This window comes from Corticium candelabrum, chromosome 20 (genome assembly GCF_963422355.1).
Source record: "Corticium candelabrum chromosome 20, ooCorCand1.1, whole genome shotgun sequence".
In the NCBI taxonomy this organism is placed as follows: Eukaryota; Metazoa; Porifera; class Homoscleromorpha; order Homosclerophorida; family Plakinidae; genus Corticium; species Corticium candelabrum.
Genome location: NC_085104.1, coordinates 5906798 through 5930595, shown reverse-complemented (window position 1 = coordinate 5930595; position 23798 = coordinate 5906798). Strand labels below are relative to the sequence as shown.

General features: G+C 43.1%; 7 protein-coding genes across 7 annotated transcripts in view; 5 read left to right on the top strand and 2 right to left on the bottom strand.

Moving 5' to 3' along the window:
- Window positions 1–12643: 12643 nt before the first annotated feature.
- On the top strand, window positions 12644–13453 carry LOC134195457 (uncharacterized). The gene has a single exon (XM_062664478.1). The coding sequence runs from the start codon at window positions 12644–12646 to the stop codon at window positions 13451–13453; it is 810 nt and encodes a 269-aa protein (XP_062520462.1).
- A 1694-nt stretch (window positions 13454–15147) lies between these two features.
- On the top strand, window positions 15148–16178 carry LOC134195701 (uncharacterized). The gene has a single exon (XM_062664775.1). The coding sequence runs from the start codon at window positions 15291–15293 to the stop codon at window positions 15858–15860; it is 570 nt and encodes a 189-aa protein (XP_062520759.1). The 5' UTR covers window positions 15148–15290; the 3' UTR covers window positions 15861–16178.
- Window positions 16179–17444: 1266 nt separating this feature from the next.
- LOC134195668 (synaptotagmin-5-like) lies at window positions 17445–19490 on the top strand. The gene is made up of 3 exons (XM_062664732.1): window positions 17445–17592; window positions 17662–18362; window positions 18807–19490. The coding sequence occupies exons 1-3, from the start codon at window positions 17556–17558 to the stop codon at window positions 18978–18980; spliced, it is 912 nt and encodes a 303-aa protein (XP_062520716.1). The 5' UTR covers window positions 17445–17555; the 3' UTR covers window positions 18981–19490.
- Window positions 19491–19503: 13 nt separating this feature from the next.
- LOC134195455 (uncharacterized) lies at window positions 19504–20458 on the top strand (the record flags this gene model as incomplete). The annotated part of the gene is made up of 1 exon (XM_062664477.1): window positions 19504–20458. A coding segment is annotated over one exon (726 nt), but the record flags the coding sequence as incomplete, so codon positions are not given.
- A 398-nt stretch (window positions 20459–20856) lies between these two features.
- LOC134195454 (uncharacterized) lies at window positions 20857–21786 on the top strand (the record flags this gene model as incomplete). The annotated part of the gene is made up of 1 exon (XM_062664476.1): window positions 20857–21786. A coding segment is annotated over one exon (726 nt), but the record flags the coding sequence as incomplete, so codon positions are not given.
- A 17-nt stretch (window positions 21787–21803) lies between these two features.
- On the bottom strand, window positions 21804–22504 carry LOC134195667 (uncharacterized; the record flags this gene model as incomplete). Its single annotated transcript, XM_062664731.1, has 1 exon — window positions 21804–22504. A coding segment is annotated over one exon (576 nt), but the record flags the coding sequence as incomplete, so codon positions are not given.
- A 1262-nt stretch (window positions 22505–23766) lies between these two features.
- The window catches only part of LOC134195581 (uncharacterized), a 2212-nt gene continuing 2180 nt past the window's right edge, over window positions 23767–23798 (bottom strand). The window contains exon 1 of the mRNA XM_062664628.1: window positions 23767–23798. This exon is cut by the window's right edge and continues 2180 nt beyond it. The gene's annotated coding sequence lies outside the window, so the exon portion shown is untranslated.

Genomic DNA, 23798 nt, shown 5'->3' with positions numbered 1-23798 from the left:
TTCATCATATTCCCTTTGCTTAGCCAAGAAATTAGTATACTTCTCATCCATTTTGGACATCATGTACGTTATTTTAGTTGTTGCCAGCAATATGGTATCATCTTGAAAGCTCTTATAACCCCCTTTCTAGCTCTCTTACTAGTCTTTTCTTTTTCGGATGACGGGGGTGATGATGATGATGATGAAGTTGGGAAATGAGATTTCAAATGTTGGGTTTCATCTATCACCACACTGCTGGAATTGAATTCAGTATTGGATTCAGTTGGATTCACCTCCTGGGATTAAATGTGGCGGAATCGCTCAATGGCCGCCATGACACTTTAGCAAATGCTGCATCTCGAAATTCAGATATACCAGCACTTCCATCAACCTGGATGGTTTTAATGACTACAAGTGACTACAGAGCGAAATTGTTGCTGCTATACTATACCTGCTGTTTAATTAACATATAATATGTTTACATATGCAGGTCTTAATTAATGACTGCATAGTCTAATATCAATTTGCATGTTTTTCCTTTCTCCTGTGTGCTCTGTGCGATGATTTTTTGTCTGGAGAATTGTCTTTGCAAACACCAATACAAGAGGAACAAGAACGTTTACTCTGACAGAATTTAATACATGCATTTGTAAATAAAAAAATTGCAAAAAAAATGAAAAGATTCCGGCCGATCGACCGTGATTTTTTGCGTTATGTTACTTGAATGGAAGAACTTTTTCGGTGCAGCCTGAGACAAATTATTTGTGTTCTGTCTTTTGCAGATACTCCTGTATATATATACTAGCTATTTTCTTTTTTCTTTTTTCTCCTCGTATTTTTTACACCAGGTATTGTGTGTGACATAGCAATAATAATAATAGTAATTATAGTTCAGCTTTGGAAAAATGTGTTTTTGACGATCCTAGTGCAGAATATATTACACACCTAAATTATAAATCCTTAAATGTTAGGAGCTGCCTCTCAGAGGTCACGCCCTCCCAGCTGTTCAGCGGGGCCCTGTATGCTACTCAGGGAACTTTGGTCCAGGGCAGGCACTCGCAGGAGCACCAACTTGTGAAGCCAACTATGGTGTTAGCGCCCAAAGTCTCACTAGGACCCCAGTGGCTGATGTTACGTCACAGCCCATGGCCACGTAGGACCCCAGTCAATGACCAGGAACTCATTTATACTCCTGAGTCAAGACAAGCAACTGTGTGTTAGTTTCTTGATTAAGGAAATTTTGCCATAGCTCGCCATCACTGTGACTTGAAGTTGCAATCCTTTGAGGTCACGGATGTAAACACTCCGTAAGATGACTCTCTAACCAACTGAGCTATCGTACCACACACATCACACACACACACACACACACACACACACACACACACACACACACACACACACACACACACACACACACACACGAGGGAAGAGGAAGGGAAGAAATGGTTTCCCAAGTCACACCATTCATCTTTGCACGTCCACAAAGTTTCAAGATCGTCCACAGTTGTCACTCCACAATCACCACGCAAGTATTCCCACCAGATACTGTGGAATACTCCCTCACAAAGAAACTCTTCCGTTTGTCAAGCAAATACGGTATAAAATGAAGAAGTTTGGAAAGAGCGTTAACTTTTATAAAGGGACCAAACATTGGGTCAAGGCACAATCACACCATAGTATTATTAGTGTGGAGGTGTAGGGTTAGAGTTAAAATTAGAGTTAAGGTTAGAGTCAGGGCTAGGGATTATCTAGTTAATTATTTTCAGTGGTGTGATTCTACTATAAACCAAGCCTTACTATTTTAAATTAATATGCAGACAAAAACATGAGGGAGAGTGACACCATGCAGTACAGTATGTGTAGTGAAGTCCACGTTGCAACCGCAGCTAGCTGTTAGCCACCCAGTGTGGAAATCAATGGATCCTGGATGAGATATACCCTTACTTGCAAGATTAGCATTCATGCTGCTTCAAACAGAAGAGCACGTCTAGGTTTATAGGTATGACAAGTGGTCAGGCATCTGGAGATCTCTTTTAAGTCTTTATTGCTAATTGTAAAAACATCAGTGGTGTCAAGTTTATATCCTAGAATAGGCTATGCCATAGATGTCACCTTTAGCTAATTACAGTAGCAACCTAAAGATCATTAGTGGTTGCCTTAGATTAATCTGTGTTAAATCTGAAAGTCCACGCCTTCTGGGCTTCCACTTTGCAGACGCCATCCAGTCAGAGACTGATCTAGCCATAATTTCTGTGTGCTTTATTTGGAGTAACGAATTTGTTCATTTCCTCTTTCGGTGCCTGGCTGCACGAAACGTCCAGCAGATCATACATACAGATTGATGTCAGCGCATTATCCACGCCTACTAGCTATTTCTGTTCGCGTTCACTTTTCACATCGTAAATCTGCTATAACTCGCTTACCCTAGGTCACAGAAAAGAGAACTTTATTTATACCGTTCGAAACCGCCAGAGCTTGGATTTCCGTTTATCCGGGTTTCAAGCTTCGTGGTAAACAGGGAAGAGCAATTAAAACCGCAACCTTAGCAGCGGGATATTATCTGATAAAGAAAATCATTGAAGCAAAGTACGTATGTAATCCTTATTCAAGCAGCATCTACCCTGAAGATGCAAACCAAAGTTTAGTTCCACTTGTCTCTCTATCCTGCACCTGGTCACGGATAATAATATTCCACATACAGTTATACGTAGATCACCGCTCAATGATTACATTTATTGATCAGGAGAGACCATAATGTATAAACCACAGCTAGCAGTTTAGAGCAACAAGCCTTGCAATCTAGGGGCAACCTTCATGATCACAGTTATTTATATTTGCAGCCTTGGGTACCGGATTGCAAGCGCACACGGCATTTCTATTTAGGGGCACTCGAAGTAAAAACTTTCTAAGGGGAGGAAGAGTCTGCATGCACCTAAGCTGTACGTTCTGAGACGGAGGGGAGGTCTGCGCTTAAGCGGTAAATTGTGAGGGTGAGGGGGATTCTGTGCCTAGGCAGTAATTTCCAAGAAGGAGAGGGGTCAAGATGTGATGTCATCCATACCCCCTGCCTGGAAAGTAACTGCAATAGCCCAATGCATGCATATACTACAGTCTGCAATGAAATCTTTCCCATTGGGATGCATTCGAACACCCAACCAATAGACTAGCTTCTAGAACTTCCTGCGTATGCATCGGAAATCCGGCAAGAGTCGAACCGTGATAAATAACGCGCGCACCGCTTGAGCAACGGCATGAATTCAGAGGTATCGCCATTGTATATACTAGAGATCACATTTGTCTATTAGGGCGCAATTTCCTCTCTGTGTGTCTTCATGCGTCTCGGGCGCCGAAGGGGGTGCGCACCCTCGACTCATGCAGTCACAACCACGAGTTAAAAGAAGCTGGACCAATTTTGAAAGGTGGTCTAGAACCGGGTAGACTATAAACCACTTGCGTTGTGGTGAGGTGGTAGTCTCGACGTTAAGCCATTTTCGCCCTATATACGTGGTGGACTACTAGTAGAGCTGTAACTTACGCAAGCCGAGCGTCAGCCCACGCTACTTAAATACCGTCAACGAAACGTCAGAGTCCTACTGGAAACATGCATGTTAACACCTTTCACCGAGACGCTACGTTCTGACCAACGTCAAAACTTTGGACTAGATCCGACCCCTAATTATTCGAGCGTCAACGTAACGTAAACGGGAAATTGTCCGGTTTCTATCTATACCAATCGGCTGTCGCGCTTTCACTCGCGTGATTCAGTTGTCTAACAAGGACGACGAAGATCTCATACAATGGCTATCATATGTGTAGGTGCTATCCTAATTAGAGTTGGCTACCGTATTTAATTAGAATCAGTGTAATGTGAACATTGCATGGCTCTTGATACAAATGTAGCACCGCCTAGACGCAACGTACTGTGAAATACGTTGTACTACAGTCTAGACGCTTTTGTGCTATATTGCACTCTTTCGTGTAATACAATCCAAGCAGGCACTAGTATCTAAGACACACTCGAACGATTTACTGATCAAGACTGACCCAAGTGCTCACCAAGTAGTGAACTTGAACTCAACTCTAAGTAGACGATACACCGTACTACACAGTACATGCGTGATATTACACAATACGCGATACTACACAGTACTACGCTAGTCTAGCAAATTCACAAATACACTTGGAATATAGTACGCTACAGTGACGTCAAATAACGTACGCTAAGTAATTAGTGCGCTGCGTGGTTGCTACACAAACACTACTCTGGCGCCATTTGCTTTCATTCATTTATTTCAATAGCTAATCTATTCACATTTAAAACATTACAAAGACAGAAGAGAAATTTGTCGTAGCTAGTGGTACTCAAAAGTTGACAGCGTATTCTAGGTGCGTATGACATTGGTAGTGGGGACAATATTTGCAGGATGATATTTGTCGCCACACCCGACGTCTGTAGAGGTAGCTGTACTAAAACGTTTTGTCTACCTCAACCGTTCAAGACAAAGAAAATGTTTATACAGCAAGGAAGCTGGGTGGGATGCTTAATTAGTTTCACCTATACGGGTTCTTTTTTAACCAATTGACCTCTTCTAGACTCTTGGTTGTGTCTATTCTAGTCATTTGCTAAGTGGAAAGGGCGGCAATGAACTACTAGTTTTGCTAGAGTCTACCTTTTTTCCTCTTGAGGTAAGGTAACATCATATAGATCATGAAGTTTGCAGATAATGTGGTGGGGTGCTAACTAGAGCAGTTGCAGAGCTTGCTTGCACACGCGCTTTATATATATACGTATTTGTCTAGGTAGCGCTCGAGTCTTCTTCTGTAGCTTCTGTCAGTTTGAATATGCATGCTTTGTTTAGCTCTAACTGTCTGACACATGTCTCTTCCTGTGCCTACTTTACCTTTCGGAAGCAGTACGTAGGAGCTACGACTGTACACGTCGAAAAGCATGCATGCATACACAAAGTAAGAGTGATGGTAAGAAGTCTAGAGTCGGAAATGTAAACACTTGAGAGAGTATGCCATGTGGATGTCCTCTGGATGCAAGTGATGGATGACATTCTAGGTAATTAGTATAGCTGGGGGGTAGGAAGTAGTGGCTGCTGCAGAGACGTGCACTAACTAAATTACCAAGCAGTGTGAGTCTAGTATACTGCATGGGGAAAATTTGCATATACAGTGTATGAGTGGATTCATAACTTGCAGGTGGCCGCCTGTTTTGACACAGATCAGCTAGTTTTGAACAAGGTTTCTCACTCTAAGTGAATTTGTCCCTTTAGTGGTCTGAAATGAAGACGTCTTCTGTAGTTATCGTTAGGTACCCAACAAATAGCTGGCAAACCACAATCTCTTTGCTACTGCTATGATTGAGCTATGTCATTCACGGATTTGATGGCCAGGACACTATGTGTCAACAGCGCTAATTATAAACAAACAGAAAATAACAGTTAATGGCAGTCTTTTCTACTTCAAGTATACTGATTTTGCTGGAGATACGGTGCACACTGGGCGAACCAAATCATCTTTGAGATTGTTGCTGTTGGACGTTGCTGTGTGTGTGTGTGTGTGTGTGTGTGTGTGTGTGTGTGTGTGTGTGTGTGTGTGTGTGTGTGTGTGTGTGTGTGTGTGTGTGGAGTGTGTGTGTGTGTGTGTGTGTGTGTGTGTGTGTGTGAGTGTGTGTGTGTGTGTGTGTGTGTGTGTGTGTGTGTGTGTGTGTGTGTGTGTGTGTGTGTGTGTGTGGAGTGTGTGTGTGGAGTGTGTGTGTGTGTGTGTGTGTGTGTGTGTGTGTGTGCGCGCGGGCGCGCGCGCAGTGTTCCAATGTCTTGAAGATCTTGAATGTGCTTATACACGTTTATAATACTAATAATTACAGCTCAGGCAAGCGAATAGACAAAGCTTTGTTCTGTGTACTTCTTAGAGAAAGAAACCAATGTAAAGTAGTTTAGACAATTTTGCAAATAATCATGCAACGAAATATTTTCTTTCTGAATTCTTGTCCACCAGCATAGCTTACTAAGGAAATCGGGCTACCATATGTTTACTCAAACCGCCATGTAAAGTGACAAGGACGTTTTCAATAGATTAATAATGAAAAGATTTGTGCACTTTTTACCAAATCACCAACAAATTTCTTGCAAGAAACTGAACGCCAGTGTTAGTTTTTAGTTTTATTAGGGAGACTATTCAATTAAAAGATTGATCTACCATAGTGCCCAGATAACACATGCTAAATACTACATGGACAAACGTAAACTAAAACTAAGCTAGTTTACGAGCAAAACAATTTTAGGGTTCTTTTTGAAGGACAGTAAAGTAGTGTATATTAATTGCTGGCAAGTTGTTCCAAAGTTGACTTCCGCTATAGTGAAAAGTTCTCTTCATAAAGTTGGTTCTCGGTGTTGGCAGTAACAGGCTTTTACTGTTTCTAGTCACACGAGAGCAAAGAGACGACCGGAAAGTAAAGATGTTACGCATGTATCCCGGTGCCAAATTGGGTATACATCTATATGTCAAGACAGCCTAAAAGTAGTCTAGTCGATCTTTTAATCAAGGTAGATACAATTCATCTAGTAGTGGCTGTGTTCTAGTTCTAGGCTTAGTATTTGTAATCAGTCTTGCTGCATATCCCTCGAGTGATTCAAGCCTTTTAAGAACAGCCTGACTACAGCTGCTCCAAGCCACAGATGAAAACTCCATTACAGGACGAATACATGACTTATAGAAGAGAACTCTTGAAGACTGAGGAAGGAATTCTCTACAACATCTCAAAATAGCAAGTCTTTGACTGACTCTGGAAGCAATATAGTCAATGTGATCGTTCCAGTTCAAATTTTCGTCTGATTACTCCCAGGTATCTAGACTTTGAGACAATTTCCACAGGCTGATCATTAATCATAATCCGAAAAGATGATCAATCCTTTAATATACCTGTGTCTGAGTCGAGAACATCCAATGATCATAGATTTTGTTTTAGAGGTTTAGCTCCATTTTGTTATCCTTGAACCATGCATGAACTCGGTCCAAATTCTTGTTGACGCTACAGTAGAGATAGTCTCTGATATGCAATATCCAGACGTGTAGAGACAAGTGTCATCAGCAAATATATTGATAGAACCATTTGTGATAACATCTGGTAGGTCATTCATGTAAAGTGAAAAGAGCAAGGGTCTTAACAGAGAGCCTTGTGGGACACCTCGCATACATGGAAACCAGGTGGATTTATGGACCTTTGTCGAAACTCTTTGATATCTACCTTGAAGGTAACTGGAAAACCAGTTTAAGGAAGATCTCTCAACGCCTAGGCGACATAGTTTAGTCAACAAAATCTGGGGACACAATCGAATGCCTCATCAAGGTATGTACACACATTTAGGCATTTGTTATCCATGGCTGGTAACCAGTCGTCAACAGATTTGACTAATACATCCTCAGTTAAGTGATTTGGTCAAAATGCACTCTGGAAGCAACGTAGAAGATTGTTGTCGAGAATATACGACTGCAATTAACGTCGCACCAGACGCTCCATGACTTTGGAGATGATGGGTAGGAGAGTAATAGGACGATAGTTGTTGGCATCAAGAGGAGATCCACGTTTGTGAATCGGTGACACATTGCCTCTTTTCCAATCGTCTGGATATGTAGCAGTTTCCAGTGACTTGTTGAAAATTTTGGTAGTAGGTGACGCTATTACATCAGCTGCAAACCTGACGTATTTCGAGGGAATACTATTCGGACCACACGCTTTGTGGACATTAAGGTTACAAAGTTCTTTCCACACGACTTCTTCAGGAAATGGTTTTAAAATTAGATCACCGTCAGATGATTTGTATGAATTTAAGAAAGATTGTGGGCTATATAATCAGTCTGAAGAAGCTGCATTTTGGGAGTAGACATCTAGAGCCACCACAGAAGCAAAATGATCTTGTAGCTCTACGGATACAGGTAATGGAGGGCAAGAGTGCTGTTTCCTCTTCAGTACGATATTCATTGCTTTCCAACATTGACCTGTCATAGGAGCAGGTTGCCCTAATAGGTCACAGATGTATTTGGTCTTTGAGTTACGGACTAATTTGTTTACTACGTTACGCTTTGTCCTATAGATTTGCCAGGTGTTAGGATCATTACCCTTGATTGCAGTTTGTGTAACTCATTCCTTGACGAATCACAGGCGTTATCCATGGTAAACTGTTATGACGTATGCGAATTCGTCTCAGAGGAGCGTGTCTTTTTAATACTGTCAAACCAAGGATTTCCAGTATTCCCACATGGAATTAACATCACAGAAGGAATCCATCAGCTTCCACGGTTGATTACTAAGGTCAACATTAAACCTCTTACAGTCAAACTTCTTCATACTTCTACACAATATCGGTGGCTGTTGATGTAAGGCAGGATTTTGTTGAAGTATGCCGTATATCATATGGTGGTCAGTGAAATAGGCAAGGACTGTACGTGATCTAGAGATTGAGTCAGGATTATTACTTAGCAAAACGTCCAGTGCAGAAATGGAAGAACCACACACTCGTGTAGGACCATCAATGATTGAAACAAGTTGGTAGTTTTCACAGATATCCATCAGTTTCTTCGTAGAAGGCAAGGAGGGATGACTGAGGTCACAATTTAGATCACCAACAACAACGACTTGCTTCTTCTCATTTGCAATATACTCAATCCATTCGGACAGCTGATCTAGAGAAACAGTTTACCTGGCAGAATGTGTACACAACCAATTATGATAGGGCGTGAACTATGCCTGGTATAGACCTCAACCCAGATTGCTTCTAGGTCTGAAAGCTTAAGATCATGTCTAAGCTTGAACTTTAATTTGTCTCTAATGAAAATTAAAACACCTCCACCATGACGGTTTCTGTGAAATTCGACCTGAGCTAGTATGCTTTTTGTGACTCTAGGGTTTGAAGTTTTGATGGAAAGAAGCCGTGATTTCATTTTTAGTGGCAATGTGACGCAGTGTTGTGGATTGGTCCTCTTTCATATCATACCAGCTCACCACCCCCTTCTCCGCTACGGGCAGATTAGCTTTTAATATTACTAATGACTAGTAAATCTCAATTATTAGTAGTTGTTAGTTACTAATTTATCGTTGTATGCATTCATGAAGTATATCTTATTTACAGAATTAGCAGCTCCCCTGACAGAATTCTGATAAATTTATTAATTTAACGTTGTATGCAAATTTCTGTTGTTCCGTGAATTTACATACATTTTTACTCCGTTCTGAAAAATTAGCAGTCAGACAGAATTCTCATTCAGAGTTATATCCCGTTCAATTATGTCCCGTTCTGAGAAATTAGCAAGAATCGAGTATTCCAATGTATGCAAATCTATACCGTAAGTTGTTGCATGAGTATCCCGTTCTAATTTATTATGAAGTGTATCTCTGAAAAAATTATCAGCCGGACACAGTATAGCTAGTATTCCGTTGAAGACAAAGAAAATGTAATGGAGTGTCCCGTTTCCAAGAATTCCGTTGATTGGGCTAATGATTGGTAGTACCTATCTCGTTGAAACTATTTCCACGGTCCCGTTGGACGCCGCGTTACTTCGAAGACGTTGCTGCTGTTGCGAGAAACAGGTGTATTGAAGTTGGCATTTATTTGACGCGAATCCCGTTCAGAAATATCCAAGCAGCGGGAACTTGGAAGTCACGTGCAGTTACGTATTCACCCGGATAATCTGTTCCCCGTATATATACCAAGTCACGACTCGTCTGACTCTCGCCATTTCGACAGTTCCGTTGAACGTCGTCACTTCGAAGACGTTGCTGGCGCTGCGGGGAGCAGGTGTATCGAATGTGGCAGCTCTTCGACGGGCGTAGACAGGCAACCGACTGTGAGCGTTTTTTCAAGACCCGGATATACGCAAAATATCTTTCCTTTCCAACGTCGCCCGCAATAAACGATATGCTCCGTGCGTACCGTCCGACGTCGGGAACGGGTAGTTTAAGTTCGGTGGAGATCCGAGAGGCCGTTCCAGAGATATTCGCGCGCGAGAGGAGACGGGTTCCATCGGCAGGAAATCGCGTCGTCCCAGGAGAAGTGCGGAAGACTTCACTTTCGACGTCCGTCGTTTCGGCGTGCGCGAGCAAAATTCGGTGGCGCTGCGACTCGCCGCTAGAGAGATACGCGGGTACACACACACACACACACACACACACACACACACACACACACACACACACACACACACACACACACACACACACACACACACACACACACACACACACACACACACACACACACACACACACACACACACACACACACAGGTCGCCTAGATAGATAAAGATACTCATAACTAGTAAATGCTCGGTTAGCATTGTGTTTGGCGAGCGATGGTGTTCTGCCTTTACCTATTCGCGTAGCAATGGTTGCGTTACGTAGCAATAGTTTCTGTCAAACAAACGCCGGAGCTTGAGAAACAGACTGTCAGTTACTCTTCTCTAGTATTTTGCGTTCAATTATCTGAACTCGGCGTTCAATTATTCGATTCTTACGGCTGTTGTGCAATATCATGGAAACTGAATAACTTACATATATATAGTCTGCGGTTGGGCAGCTGCTCAAATATCGTCATCATCAGCTGTCTAGACGCAATAATTTGTAATTAATCTTGACTTTAACGTGAATTATTAGCGTGTGTTGTACGATAATTTTCTTTGCACTAATCTTGGTGTCCCACGTTTTCGCGGAGGTCCAAATAAGCTGTTGTGAGCGAACTAAATCTACATATGTAGGAAGTCTACAACATCGTCTTGCTCCGTCAATCGTGGTGTAATCCGCATACTTTGTAAACCTCGCGTCCTGCGTGATACCATGCAACAGTCCTCATCTGCGTCGTAGCGAGTTTTTAGCTAATCAAGAGCTCGAATTTCACTACTTCGCCTTCCCACCTTTCTTGAATCAATAATTTATTGTTCAGCTGAAACGTGAGTGAACATCATAGAAAGACGTGATGAAAGAAATGTGCGCGGTTTTTGACTTTAGGTATCAGACTGAAATAATTACTTCTATATATTTGGTACTTCTAACACAGAACATCTGATAATTGAATGCCTGAGTCGGATAATTGAAGACCCAATTCGGATAATTGATTGCCCGAATCGGATAACTGGATGTCCAATTCGGATAACTGAGCTTTTGTTCAAGACGCTCGGCAAGCGCATGTACACACGCTCGGTCACGGCACGTGCTCAATGTCGGCGTGTGCGTGTAGCGTTCAATGACACCTGGCCAACAATGATGACGAAGAAAAAGCTGACACTGCTGAAACTGGCATCTCGATTCTCATAGTAGAGACATGTCTATCTAACCGAATCTTGCGTTTTCAATTAATCTAGTGGTCTGGATAACAAACTTATCAACATTCTGTAACGTGATGCATGATCATCAATGGAAATGCGAGCTTGCTTTGTTGCCCACACCAAGAATTTAAGTTGTTTAAACGCTAATACTCATACCCCACTGGACACAAATTTTAAAATTATGCAAGAATGCATCTAAATTGTTGTAGACAACCAGGGCATCTAACAGCTAATCATCTGCATAAATTCCTTCTTCAATCTCGACCTTTTGCACGAGATCGAAATATTTTGCAGTACACACACACACACACACACACACACACACACACACACACACACACACACACACACACACACACACACACACACACACACACACACACACACACACACACTTTATTTATACATGGCTCAACACATGTCTAGATTTGTGAAAATAACTATCAGGGCAATAGGCCCAGCTATTACTGAGGTCTATCTGTCAAACACTTGATCGAAGGGAAAAGAAATAATACTGTAGCGGACGGAAGCAGCATAATTTGTACACCTCACTAATTAGCTAGTGTGTTGCGAACCTTGTGACCGATTGTGTCATTTTTTACCGGCTTTGGCCAGTTGTGTTTTCTCGTTGTGTCAAGTAGTAGTTAGCTTTTTGCTACATTGGTGACCCTGAAGCCAGGAACGTTGTTTCATGGCACACGAAGAACATGCAGTGTCGCTCAAGCTGCCAACTTTCTGGACTTCCCAATCGGAGGTTTGGTTTGTACAAGCCGAAGCTCAATTTGAACTCCGCAGGGTGACAGCCGACGAGACGAAGTATTTCTACGTCCTTGCGGCCCTAGACCAGGAGACAGCAACGAGGGTTCTAGATCTCATTCGCCGCCCTCCAAATGAGGACAAATGCAAAGCACTGAAGGACCGACTAATTGACACATTCGGCTTAAGCAAACACGAGAGGGCTTCTCGTTTGCTCCACTTTCGCCTACTAGGCGACTCAAAACCCTCTGCGCTGATGGACGAGATGCTAGCGCTCTTCGGCGACCACACTCCGTGTCTACTCTTTGAGCAACTTTTTCTAGAGCATCTGCCCGAGGACATTCGCATCCAGCTGGTGGATGGAAAGATTGAAGACCACCGCGCACTAGCAAGACGGGCCGACGCTCTCTGGTCAAGCCGCGATATGGAGCCATTTACAGCGAGCGCCGTACAGCGTAGACCACTTGCCACGAGACAAAAGCAGACAACGTCCGGGACTTCCAGTTTCGACACCCCGGATTCTAACCGTTTGTGTTGTTACCATCGCATCTTCGGCGAGGCAGCTCAACAATGCAAGCAACCATGCAACTGGTCGGGAAACAGCAAGGCCGGTCGCTAGTGGCCGAGGCGACCGGCCATAATCGTGGTCTCCTCTTCCTACGTGACTCAGTTTCCAAGAGGCAGTTTCTCATCGACACTGGAGCAGAAGTCAGTGTTCTTCCTGCTACTGGATTGGACACGCGTACGAGGCAACCAGGACCACCGCTACTGGCAGCCAACGGTAGCTCAATCAGGACGTATGGAACTCGCAAACTCTCTTTTCATTTTGCTTCAAACAGATATCAGTGGTCTTTTATAGTCGCCGATGTGACTCGTCCTCTGCTAGGAGCTGATTTCTTGCACTCCAACTCTCTACTAGTTGATATGAATGGAAAACGTCTTGTGGATGCAGCAACTTTCCACTCTGCTCCACTTATGCAGACCTCGACCAAAACTCCTGCGCCTCACCTTGATGCAATTTCAACTTCTACCGACAAGTATGACATATTGCTGGCGGACTTTCCAGCCATCACGACACCTAACTTTGTCCAACAACCTACCAAGCACGGTGTGGAGCATTTCATCACTACCAAAGGTCCACCAGTTCATGTTTGTGCCCATCGCCTGCCTCCAGATAAACTAGCAGCTGCTAAGGCGGAATTCTGCAGTATGGAATCCATGGGCATCATACGCAGATCGTCCAGTCCTTGGGCATCACCATTGCACATGGTGCCAAAATCTTCAGGAGGTTGGCGCCCTGTGGAGACTACAGGCGCCTCAATGAAGCTACTGTTTCAGACAGATATCCAGTGCCTCACGTGCAAGATTTCTCTTCTCACCTCGAGGGTATGAATGTATTTTCTAAAGTCGACCTTGTTCGAGGCTATCACCAGATTCCTGTGGCTACTGAAGACATTCCCAAAACTGCTATCATCACTCCATTTGGACTTTTCGAATTTCTCACAATGCCGTTTGGTCTGAAGAACGCTGCTCAAGCTTTCCAACGCCTGATGGACACTGTCTGTTACGGCTTAGAGTTTGCTTTTGTCTACATCGATGACATCTTGGTGGCCAGTAAGGACATTGAGACTCACAAGCAACACCTTTGCTTGCTGTTCCAGAGACTCCAAGAACACGGCCTGGTGATCAACGTTTCCAAATGTCAATTTGGCCGTAACAGTCTGGACTTCTTAGGTCATCGCATTACTCGTGCTGGTATCATGCCACTTCCTGAAAAAGTAGACGCCATCACCCAACTCGGCCAACCAACCACAGTCAAGGGCCTGCAAGAATTTGTGGGTATGGTCAATTTCTACCGCAGGTTCATTCCAGCCGCAGCTCATACAATGTTACCACTGTTTGAGGCATTATCAGGAAAACCGAAGACGCTGACCTGGGATGAGACCATGGTAAAAGCTTTCCACGACACTAAGAAAGCTTTGGCAGACGCAACTCTACTTTCACACCCGCATCAGGATGCACAGATTTCACTCACCACTGACGCTTCAGACCGGGCAGTAGGGGCTGTTCTTCAACAGTTTATGGATGGTGTCTGGATACCCCTAGCTTTCTTCAGTAAGAAACTAAGACCACCTGAAAAGAAGTACAGCGCTTTTGATCGTGAACTGCTCGCTCTATACTTAGGAATACGGCATTTTCGCTACTTCCTAGAGGGTCGACAATTTATTGCCTTCACCGATCACAAACCCCTCACTTTCTGTATGTCAAAAGCGTCAGACCCTTGGTCAAACCGCCAGCAACGTCAACTTTCATACATTTCTGAATTCACGACTGACATCCGACATGTACAAGGGAAAGACAATCCTGTAGCAGACACGTTGTCGAGAGCCACCATCGCGGACGTACAACTGGGAATTGAGTACGGTGCCATAGCAACAGCCCAACAACAAGATACTGAAGTACAGGCCTATCGCACAGCAACGTCGTCGAGTCTACAAGTAGAGGATATTCCTTTTGGAACCCAGGGTGTTACACTGCTGTGTGATATGTCAACCGGCCGGCCTAGACCGATCGTACCTGCCAGTTGGAGACGCCAAGTTTTTGACCTGATCCATGGTCTATCACACCCTTCTGTGCGCACTACAAGAAAACTTGTAGCCAACAAATTTGTATGGAATGGCTTGCAAAGCAGATAGGAACCTGGGCCAAGCAGTGCATTGCTTGCCAGTCTTCCAAGGTCCAAGCACACATCAGGGCCCCTCTGGAGAAGTTCAGTGTCCCACATCGTCGGTTCGACCACATCCATGTGGACCTCGTAGGACCACTTCCACCTTCCAATGGTTTTACTCACCTACTTACTTGTATCGATCGTTTCTCTCGTTGGCCTGAAGCTATTCCTCTGAATAATACCAACTCCGCCAATTGCGCTCAAGCTCTAGTCTTCCACTGGATTGCTCGTTTTGGCGTACCACTTGACATATCATCTGACAGAGGGCCACAGTTCACTTCACAACTTTGGACATCTATTTCTCGGTTGCTAGGTACACAACTTCACCATACAACAGCCTACCACCCTCAGTCGAACGGCCTGGTAGAAAGGGTTCATCGCCACTTGAAGTCTGCCTTGCGAGCACGCCTCACTGGCCCCAACTGGGTGCGGGAGCTACCTTGGGTACTTCTGGGAATTAGAACAGCGCCTAAAGAAGACTTGGGATGTTCCTCAGCGGAAATGGTGTATGGCTCCACTCTTACAGTGCCTGGAGAATATATCCCTGGCTTTGCTGACACACTCTCTGACACCAGTTTACATCTCCGTCAACTGCGCGACCAAGTACGCTCACTCATCCCAGTTCCGACATCTCAGCACGGCACCGCACCTACGTCTGTTCCTCACAATCTGCTGCAGGCCAAGTTTGTTTTCATTTGTCGTGACGCTCATCGCACTCCTCTCCAACTGCCCTATGAAGGCCCTTTCGAAGTCATACATCCTGGTCCCAAAACCTTCCAAGTAGACATTGGAGGCAAGAGCGAAATAATCACAGTAGACCGACTCAAGCCAGCTCACATGGACCTGGAACATCCCGTCAAAGTAGCTGAGCCCAGACGTCGTGGACGACCGCCTAAGCATCCACCATCTTCGCCTGATTATGTACCTCGGAACAAAACCTCTAACGGCGTTCAACCGCAGAGCACCCATTCAGGTCGTCAAGTCAAGGTCCCACTGCGTTACATCTCGGTTCCGGGGGAGTGGTGTAGCGGACGGAAGCTGTATAATTTGTACACCTCACTAATTAGCTAGTGTGTTGCGAACCTCGTGACCGATTGTGTCATTTCTTACTGGCTTTGGCCAGTTGTGTTTTCTCGTTGTGTCAAGTAGTTAGCTTTTTGCTACAATACTGTATTTATCCCTCAATTTATTCACTATGCTAAGTAGTTTGTTCTCGATAATGGCTGCATTTCTCTTTTGAAGGCAAGTAGACAGTTGAATAGCCCATTGAGAGTAGAATTGAGTAGATGGCATGTTCAGGACAGCCGGTGCCAGTGCCAAAGCTTCTCTCAAGGTGTCCTTCGCATTTTCTCCGTCTTCCATATACTATCTTCTATGGCACTCACTCACTCACTCACTCACTCTCTTTATTCAATTTCACTGGTAAACACACTTTATCTGACAGTCACTCGCAAGAAAACTTGTATATCTAACTAAATAGACAAATAACTTGAACATCACTATCACTAATACAAACTAAACACTACAACACACCTACACAAACTCACAGCTAACTACGTAAAGTCACCACCAAAGTATCTTGCTGACATCGTAAAAGCAGCATCAGGATTTCCGATACACTTTCCAACGATGGCAGACACCTTGTTTTGGATGATTGATGAGTTGGCCCTTTGAAGATTGATCGCTATTCTCCTTCTCCAATGTAGCTTGAATTCGCTGGGATTTAAGCCTGTAGATTGAGGGGACTTCTTTGATAGTTCTTCTAGTGTCGTCTCCGCTGTGTTTCCCCAACTCACTCACTCACTCACTCACTCTCTCACTCTCTCTCTCTCTCACACTCTCTCTCTCTCTCTCCTCTCTCTCTCACACCACACACACGCACGCGCGCGCACACACACACACACACACACACACACACACACACACACACACACACACACACACACACACACACACTACATGCACGTATGCTCATAGCTCTGAAGCGAGTAGAACACAGCTTCATACGTTCTAGTGATATTATTGCAACTAACTGTAACGTCTGATTCAAACCACCTATACACAAACACTGCATAGCTCTTAGCATATTTTGCAAGCATGTACACTGTAAACCTGAGATCCACAAGCTCCAGATATGAGACTATACATGTAGACCAAGTATGATTTAGGAAATGTGTATTTTGTTAGGTTATAAAATCTTTGTTTAACTAATGGAGTAGGTTGTACTTTCGCACTCTTAAAGACTTACCAAACTAGAATTTTAAAAACTTTTTCTCTGATAAAATAAATAGATGTAGGGATTGTATAAAAAGTAATAGAAACAACATTTAGATAATATGAACCAAAGCCAGACATCATTAGTAAATTCTTCCAACCACATTCCCTACATTTTACTTTTAGTGGGTTGGAAGGATTCACTAATGATGTCTGGCTTTGGTTCACATTATCTAAATCTTGTTTCTATTACTCTTTATACAATCCCTACATCTAGTTCTTTTTTCAGAGAAAAAGTTTTTAAAATTCTAGTAAATATATATATATATATATATATATATATATATATATATATAAATATAATATATCTCAAGCTCAATTGACATGACAAGAGAGAAGCTCGCTTCGCTCGCCAATTAATGCTAGCTAAGAATGATCAAAGTCAGCACTGTGTTACTTGAATGCGAATTTTGTTCAACCCGTGCATGCTGTTTATAGGATCTTACCACACACCTACAGGTGGGCATCTAGTTAGGACATTGCAATTGATTCATGGATACAATCAAACAGAAATCGAACCGCCATCCAGGCAAGTAGCATGCAGCCTTACAACTTTACGGCCACGCACTCTAAATTACAATGTTGTTTTGTACTTCAGTTCCAACGTGGGTTTTGGGCACCATTGTTGGCCTATCTGCAGTTATAATAATAATCCTTATTTCCTGCTGCCGCTATTGGTGGAAGCAACGGAGAGCGAACAAGGCAGACAAACGTTCACTGAAACAAAGCTTATACTTAAAACCGATGAAGGAAAGTGTGATTGAGTACACAACCGAACAAATTCTCAATTCTGCACGCGATGAGATTCGGTCAACGCCAACACGTGACTCGTTGGACATTGCGGCGTACATGCGCAGTAGCGACCACGGGAGCGTCGACGACTGTCGGCGCGATGACTCAGTGGATGAATTAGAGGCTGGCAAAATTTTTTTTCGCTTGGAGTACGATTTCGGAACGAAAGATCTTATTGTCAGTGTGGTGGAATGTAGGGGACTGGTAGGTAAGAGAGACGGTTGTTCTGTCGATTCGTACGTTAGGGTGGCCATCCTACCAGACAGAAGAGTGGAACACCAAACGAAGGCTCACAAGAAAACACTGAATCCTCGATATGATGAAACCGTCGTCTTTCATGGCCTGGAGTTTTCACGAATAGGAACGTATTCAGTGTGCTTTGAGGTGTTTGACTACCGAAAGTTCGCTGTGGATGACAAAATTGGCCATTTGGAAATTCCGTTGGACAAAATCGACCTTAGGGAGACCAAGGAGCTTTGGCAGCACTTTAATGCTCCAGGAGAAGACGTAAGTTTACACTTGATTTGTTTAGTACGCAGGGGGGACGGAAGCTTCATGCATAATTTGGATTCTAGGGAGCGAAAATTTCGTAACATACTGCCGCCATTTTGATTTTAACCGAATATGGTTGGTTTGTCATTAATTAATCTGTAACTGAAGTAGCCAGAGCAGCATGCACACAAATGATCACGACGATGCACGTGTATCAAGCGAGTCAACTGCAACACCATCCAATATTATTTCTACTTGCAAGCAACAAGACTTCCAAAATAGTTTCTTCCATCATCGTTTGCTGAAACGATGTCCCATTACCTAGATAGCGTCCAGCTACGTATTGGAGGGCGATGTCTCCAATTGGAGGGACAGCCGTCCCTCCTCTCCCCGTTCCGCCCCTGATAGATCCGTTTTCGCGTTTTAAATAGTTAGCATACACTTGAACGTTTCTAATAGGTGGAAGACGTTGGAGAGATACTGTTGTCTCTGTGCTACCTTCCGACTGCTGCTCGACTGAACGTTATGCTTATGAAGGCGAGAAACGTCAAATCAAAGAATCTAAATGAAAACTCAGGTATGCACATTGATAACCTAGTAATTAGGTTAACTTTAAGCATACAATATTATTAGCGATCGAAATCGTTCAGTTTGGATGGCTGCTTCTCCTAAAAAGGCATAGTTACTAATAATGGTGTTTTGACGTTTCTAACAAGAACCTTAATTGATATGCAAGAAACTAACCTACCTGAAAATATGTTGGTTTATATATATATATATACAAACACCGTCAATTTTATATAGTAGTAGTAGTAGTAGTAGTAGTGATGTGTTTGCGAGGATGCAGGTCCAAGCTTCACAGAACCTCAAGGGACTTCAACATTCTGCTGGAAGCAGCAGAAAGTAGATTATAGAAGACTGTTTATCTCAAAGTTGTTACAACCTAGAAACTTGTTGCTATAGAGGAAGCTTTTACATACAGTAGTAGTATTTTGAAAAAAGTAGTAGAGATTTTATTATTATTAGTAGTAGTAGTAGTAGTAGTTTATTCAAGTAGTAGTAGTAGTAGTGTGTTAGCAGATGCCGTTTGATTGTTCAAATACACCAGTTCTCTCAGTAGTAGTAGTAGTAGTAGTAGTAGTAGTAGTAGTAGTAACACGGATTCACTTTGCACAAATCTGCGTTTCGGGATGCCCTGTGCCTCAGATACGGTTGGCACCCGTCCAACCTCCCAGACATATGTCCATGTGGATCTAAATTCTCAGTAGATCACTCTCTGTCATGTCCAACAGGAGGATACCCCAGCATCCGCCATAACGAGGTCCGCGATTTATTTACCAACTTGTTGACAGAGGTTTGCCACGATGTACACAAAGAGCCCGTTCTGCAACCTCTCAACGGCGAGGTATTTCAAAAACGCTGTACTACCTCTGACGAAAATGCCAGACTTGATATTGCTGTCAGTGGATTTTGGGGTGGGCACTTCCAACGAACTTTCTTTGACGTCAGGGTCTTCAACCCTAATGCCTCATCCTACAAATCAGTGCAGATCCCGTCATTATATAAACGGCAGGAACAAGAGAAGAAAAGGCGATACGAGGAACGAATTAATAACGTGGAGCTTTCATCGTTCACGCCAATCATTTTAGCATGCACTGGAGGATGCAGTAAACTGACGTCTATTTTTTTGAAAAGACTAGCCTCACTTTTATCGGAAAAGCACCACACCGAGTACAGCACAACTATCAACTGGCTGAGATGTCGACTGTCATTTGCACTCCTTCGGGCCTGCGTGATGTGTTTGCGAGGATGCAGGTCCAAGCTTCACAGAACCTCAAGGGACTTCAACATTCTGCTGGAAGCAGCAGAAAGTAGATTATAGAAGACTGTTTATCTCAAAGTTGTTACAACCTAGAAACTTGTTGCTATAGAGGAAGCTTTTACATACAGTAGTAGTATTTTGAAAAAAGTAGTAGAGATTTTATTATTATTAGTAGTAGTAGTAGTAGTAGTTTATTCAAGTAGTAGTAGTAGTAGTGTGTTAGCAGATGCCGTTTGATTGTTCAAATACACCAGTTCTCTCAGTAGTAGTAGTAGTAGTAGTAGTAGTAGTAGTAGTAGCAAGCTTACAACGTCATTTACCAAAAAGCTGGCCTCAATGATATCTGAGAAAAAGGACACTCCATACGGTAGCGTGATCAACTGGCTAAGATGTCGACTCGGGTTCGCACTCCTAAGAGCTTCCATAATGTGCATCAGGGGCAGCAGGTGCAAACGCTACGTCAGGCCGGAAAACAATATTCTCCTGGCTACGTCTGAGGGGCACCTGGCCTCCTCAGCTTAGTGACTTTACTGTACATGACATAGTAGTAGTAAAAGTTGTACTATTGTATATGACAGTAATTGTTTAGTAGTAGTAATAGTTTATTGCCATTCGCTGTAGGTTGCCGTTTGTGTATACGTAGTCTGCTATTGTTTCAAATACACCATATCTTCTCAGTAGTAGTAACACGGATTCACTTTGCACAAATCTGCGTTTCGGGATGCCCTGTGCCTCAGATACGGTTGGCACCCGTCCAACCTCCCAGACATATGTCCATGTGGATCTAAATTCTCAGTAGATCACTCTCTGTCATGTCCAACAGGAGGATACCCCAGCATCCGCCATAACGAGGTCCGCGATTTATTTACCAACTTGTTGACAGAGGTTTGCCACGATGTACACAAAGAGCCCGTTCTGCAACCTCTCAACGGCGAGGTATTTCAAAAACGCTGTACTACCTCTGACGAAAATGCCAGACTTGATATTGCTGTCAGTGGATTTTGGGGTGGGCACTTCCAACGAACTTTCTTTGACGTCAGGGTCTTCAACCCTAATGCCTCATCCTACAAATCAGTGCAGATCCCGTCATTATATAAACGGCAGGAACAAGAGAAGAAAAGGCGATACGAGGAACGAATTAATAACGTGGAGCTTTCATCGTTCACGCCAATCATTTTAGCATGCACTGGAGGATGCAGTAAACTGACGTCTATTTTTTTGAAAAGACTAGCCTCACTTTTATCGGAAAAGCACCACACCGAGTACAGCACAACTATCAACTGGCTGAGATGTCGACTGTCATTTGCACTCCTTCGGGCCTGCGTGATGTGTTTGCGAGGATGCAGGTCCAAGCTTCACAGAACCTCAAGGGACTTCAACATTCTGCTGGAAGCAGCAGAAAGTAGATTATAGAAGACTGTTTATCTCAAAGTTGTTACAACCTAGAAACTTGTTGCTATAGAGGAAGCTTTTACATACAGTAGTAGTATTTTGAAAAAAAGTAGTAGAGATTTTATTACTATTAGTAGTAGTAGTAGTAGTAGTTTATTCAAGTAGTAGTAGTAGTAGTGTGTTAGCAGATGCCGTTTGATTGTTCAAATACACCAGTTCTCTCAGTAGTAGTAGTAGTAGTAGTAATAACATACAACACTATAAGTGACAGATATACGCACGCAGCAAAACAAACAATTAAAAGTCAGTTACTACTTTACGTCATTACACTGTATGCTTAACTATTATCACAAGCTATAGTCACCACCTACTCATCTAGGTGGGCCTCACTTTCAATGAGTCCCAGCAGGTCCACTTTGATAGGTCTATACGTAGAGGATCTTGTTCCACGGATACACAGTATACTCGAGCGAAGTAGGGCAAAACTCAATCTACAGCGAATTAATTGCATAATTCTACTGTACTGCTCTCCTGACTTGGCTGCATGCAGACTTGCCACTCGCTTATAGAAGGTTGTTGCCTCTGGGCCTGTGCTTCCGTATGACGTAAACACTAATGGAGTGAAAGACCCATGCTCAACTTCCCGAATTCTCTCACCGTAAGCGCGTTTCTTCTCATTCTCGTGACTCACATAGGCGGATTTGAGTGAAGAGTGTTTGCGGTTGGAAGCAGCGTTTGGGTAGAAAACCCTCACATCAAAAAATGCCCGTTCTCCATGCCTCCACACTCCTCTAGCAGAAATGTCGACCCTAGCGTTATCATCTGTGATGGCAGTGCGATGCGCAAACTGTTCTCCATCCAAGGGACGAAGTACAGGTTCGATTGTCACATCTGTAGAAACCTCCCTTAGAAGATCAGCTGTGATGTTCCGGATCTCGTTGTGCCTTAGTAGTAGTAGTAGTAGTAGTAGTAGTAGTAGACATATGTCCATGTGGATCTAAATTCTCAGTAGATCACTCTCTGTCATGTCCAACAGGAGGATACCCCAGCATCCGCCATAACGAGGTCCGCGATTTATTTACCAACTTGTTGACAGAGGTTTGCCACGATGTACACAAAGAGCCCGTTCTGCAACCTCTCAACGGCGAGGTGTTTCAAAAACGCTGTACTACCTCTGACGAAAATGCCAGACTTGATATTGCTGTCAGTGGATTTTGGGGTGGGCACTTCCAACGAACTTTCTTTGACGTCAGGGTCTTCAACCCTAATGCCTCATCCTACAAATCAGTGCAGATCCCGTCATTATATAAACGGCAGGAACAAGAGAAGAAAAGGCGATACGAGGAACGAATTAATAACGTGGAGCTTTCATCGTTCACGCCAATCATTTTAGCATGCACTGGAGGATGCAGTAAACTGACGTCTATTTTTTTGAAAAGACTAGCCTCACTTTTATCGGAAAAGCACCACACCGAGTACAGCACAACTATCAACTGGCTGAGATGTCGACTGTCATTTGCACTCCTTCGGGCCTGCGTGATGTGTTTGCGAGGATGCAGGTCCAAGCTTCACAGAACCTCAAGGGACTTCAACATTCTGCTGGAAGCAGCAGAAAGTAGATTATAGAAGACTGTTTATCTCAAAGTTGTTACAACCTAGAAACTTGTTGCTATAGAGGAAGCTTTTACATACAGTAGTAGTATTTTGAAAAAAGTAGTAGAGATTTTATTATTATTAGTAGTAGTAGTAGTAGTAGTTTATTCAAGTAGTAGTAGTAGTAGTGTGTTAGCAGATGCCGTTTGATTGTTCAAATACACCAGTTCTCAGTAGTAGTAGTAGTAGTAGTAGTAGTAATAACATACAACACTATAAGTGACAGATATACGCACGCAGCAAAACAAACAATTAAAAGTCAGTTACTACTTTACGTCATTACACTGTATGCTTAACTATTATCACAAGCTATAGTCACCACCTACTCATCTAGGTGGGCCTGTAGTAGTAGTAGTAGTAGTAGTGAAAGTGAGGCCCACCTAGATGAGTAGGTGGTGACTATAGCTTGTGATAATAGTTAAGCATACAGTGTAATGACATAAAGTAGTAACTGACTTTTAATTGTTTGTTTTGCTGCGTGCGTATATCTGTCACTTATAGTGTTGTATGTTATATAGTAGTAGTAGTAGTAGTAGTATATATTTACTACTACTGAGAAGATATGGTGTATTTGAAACAATAGC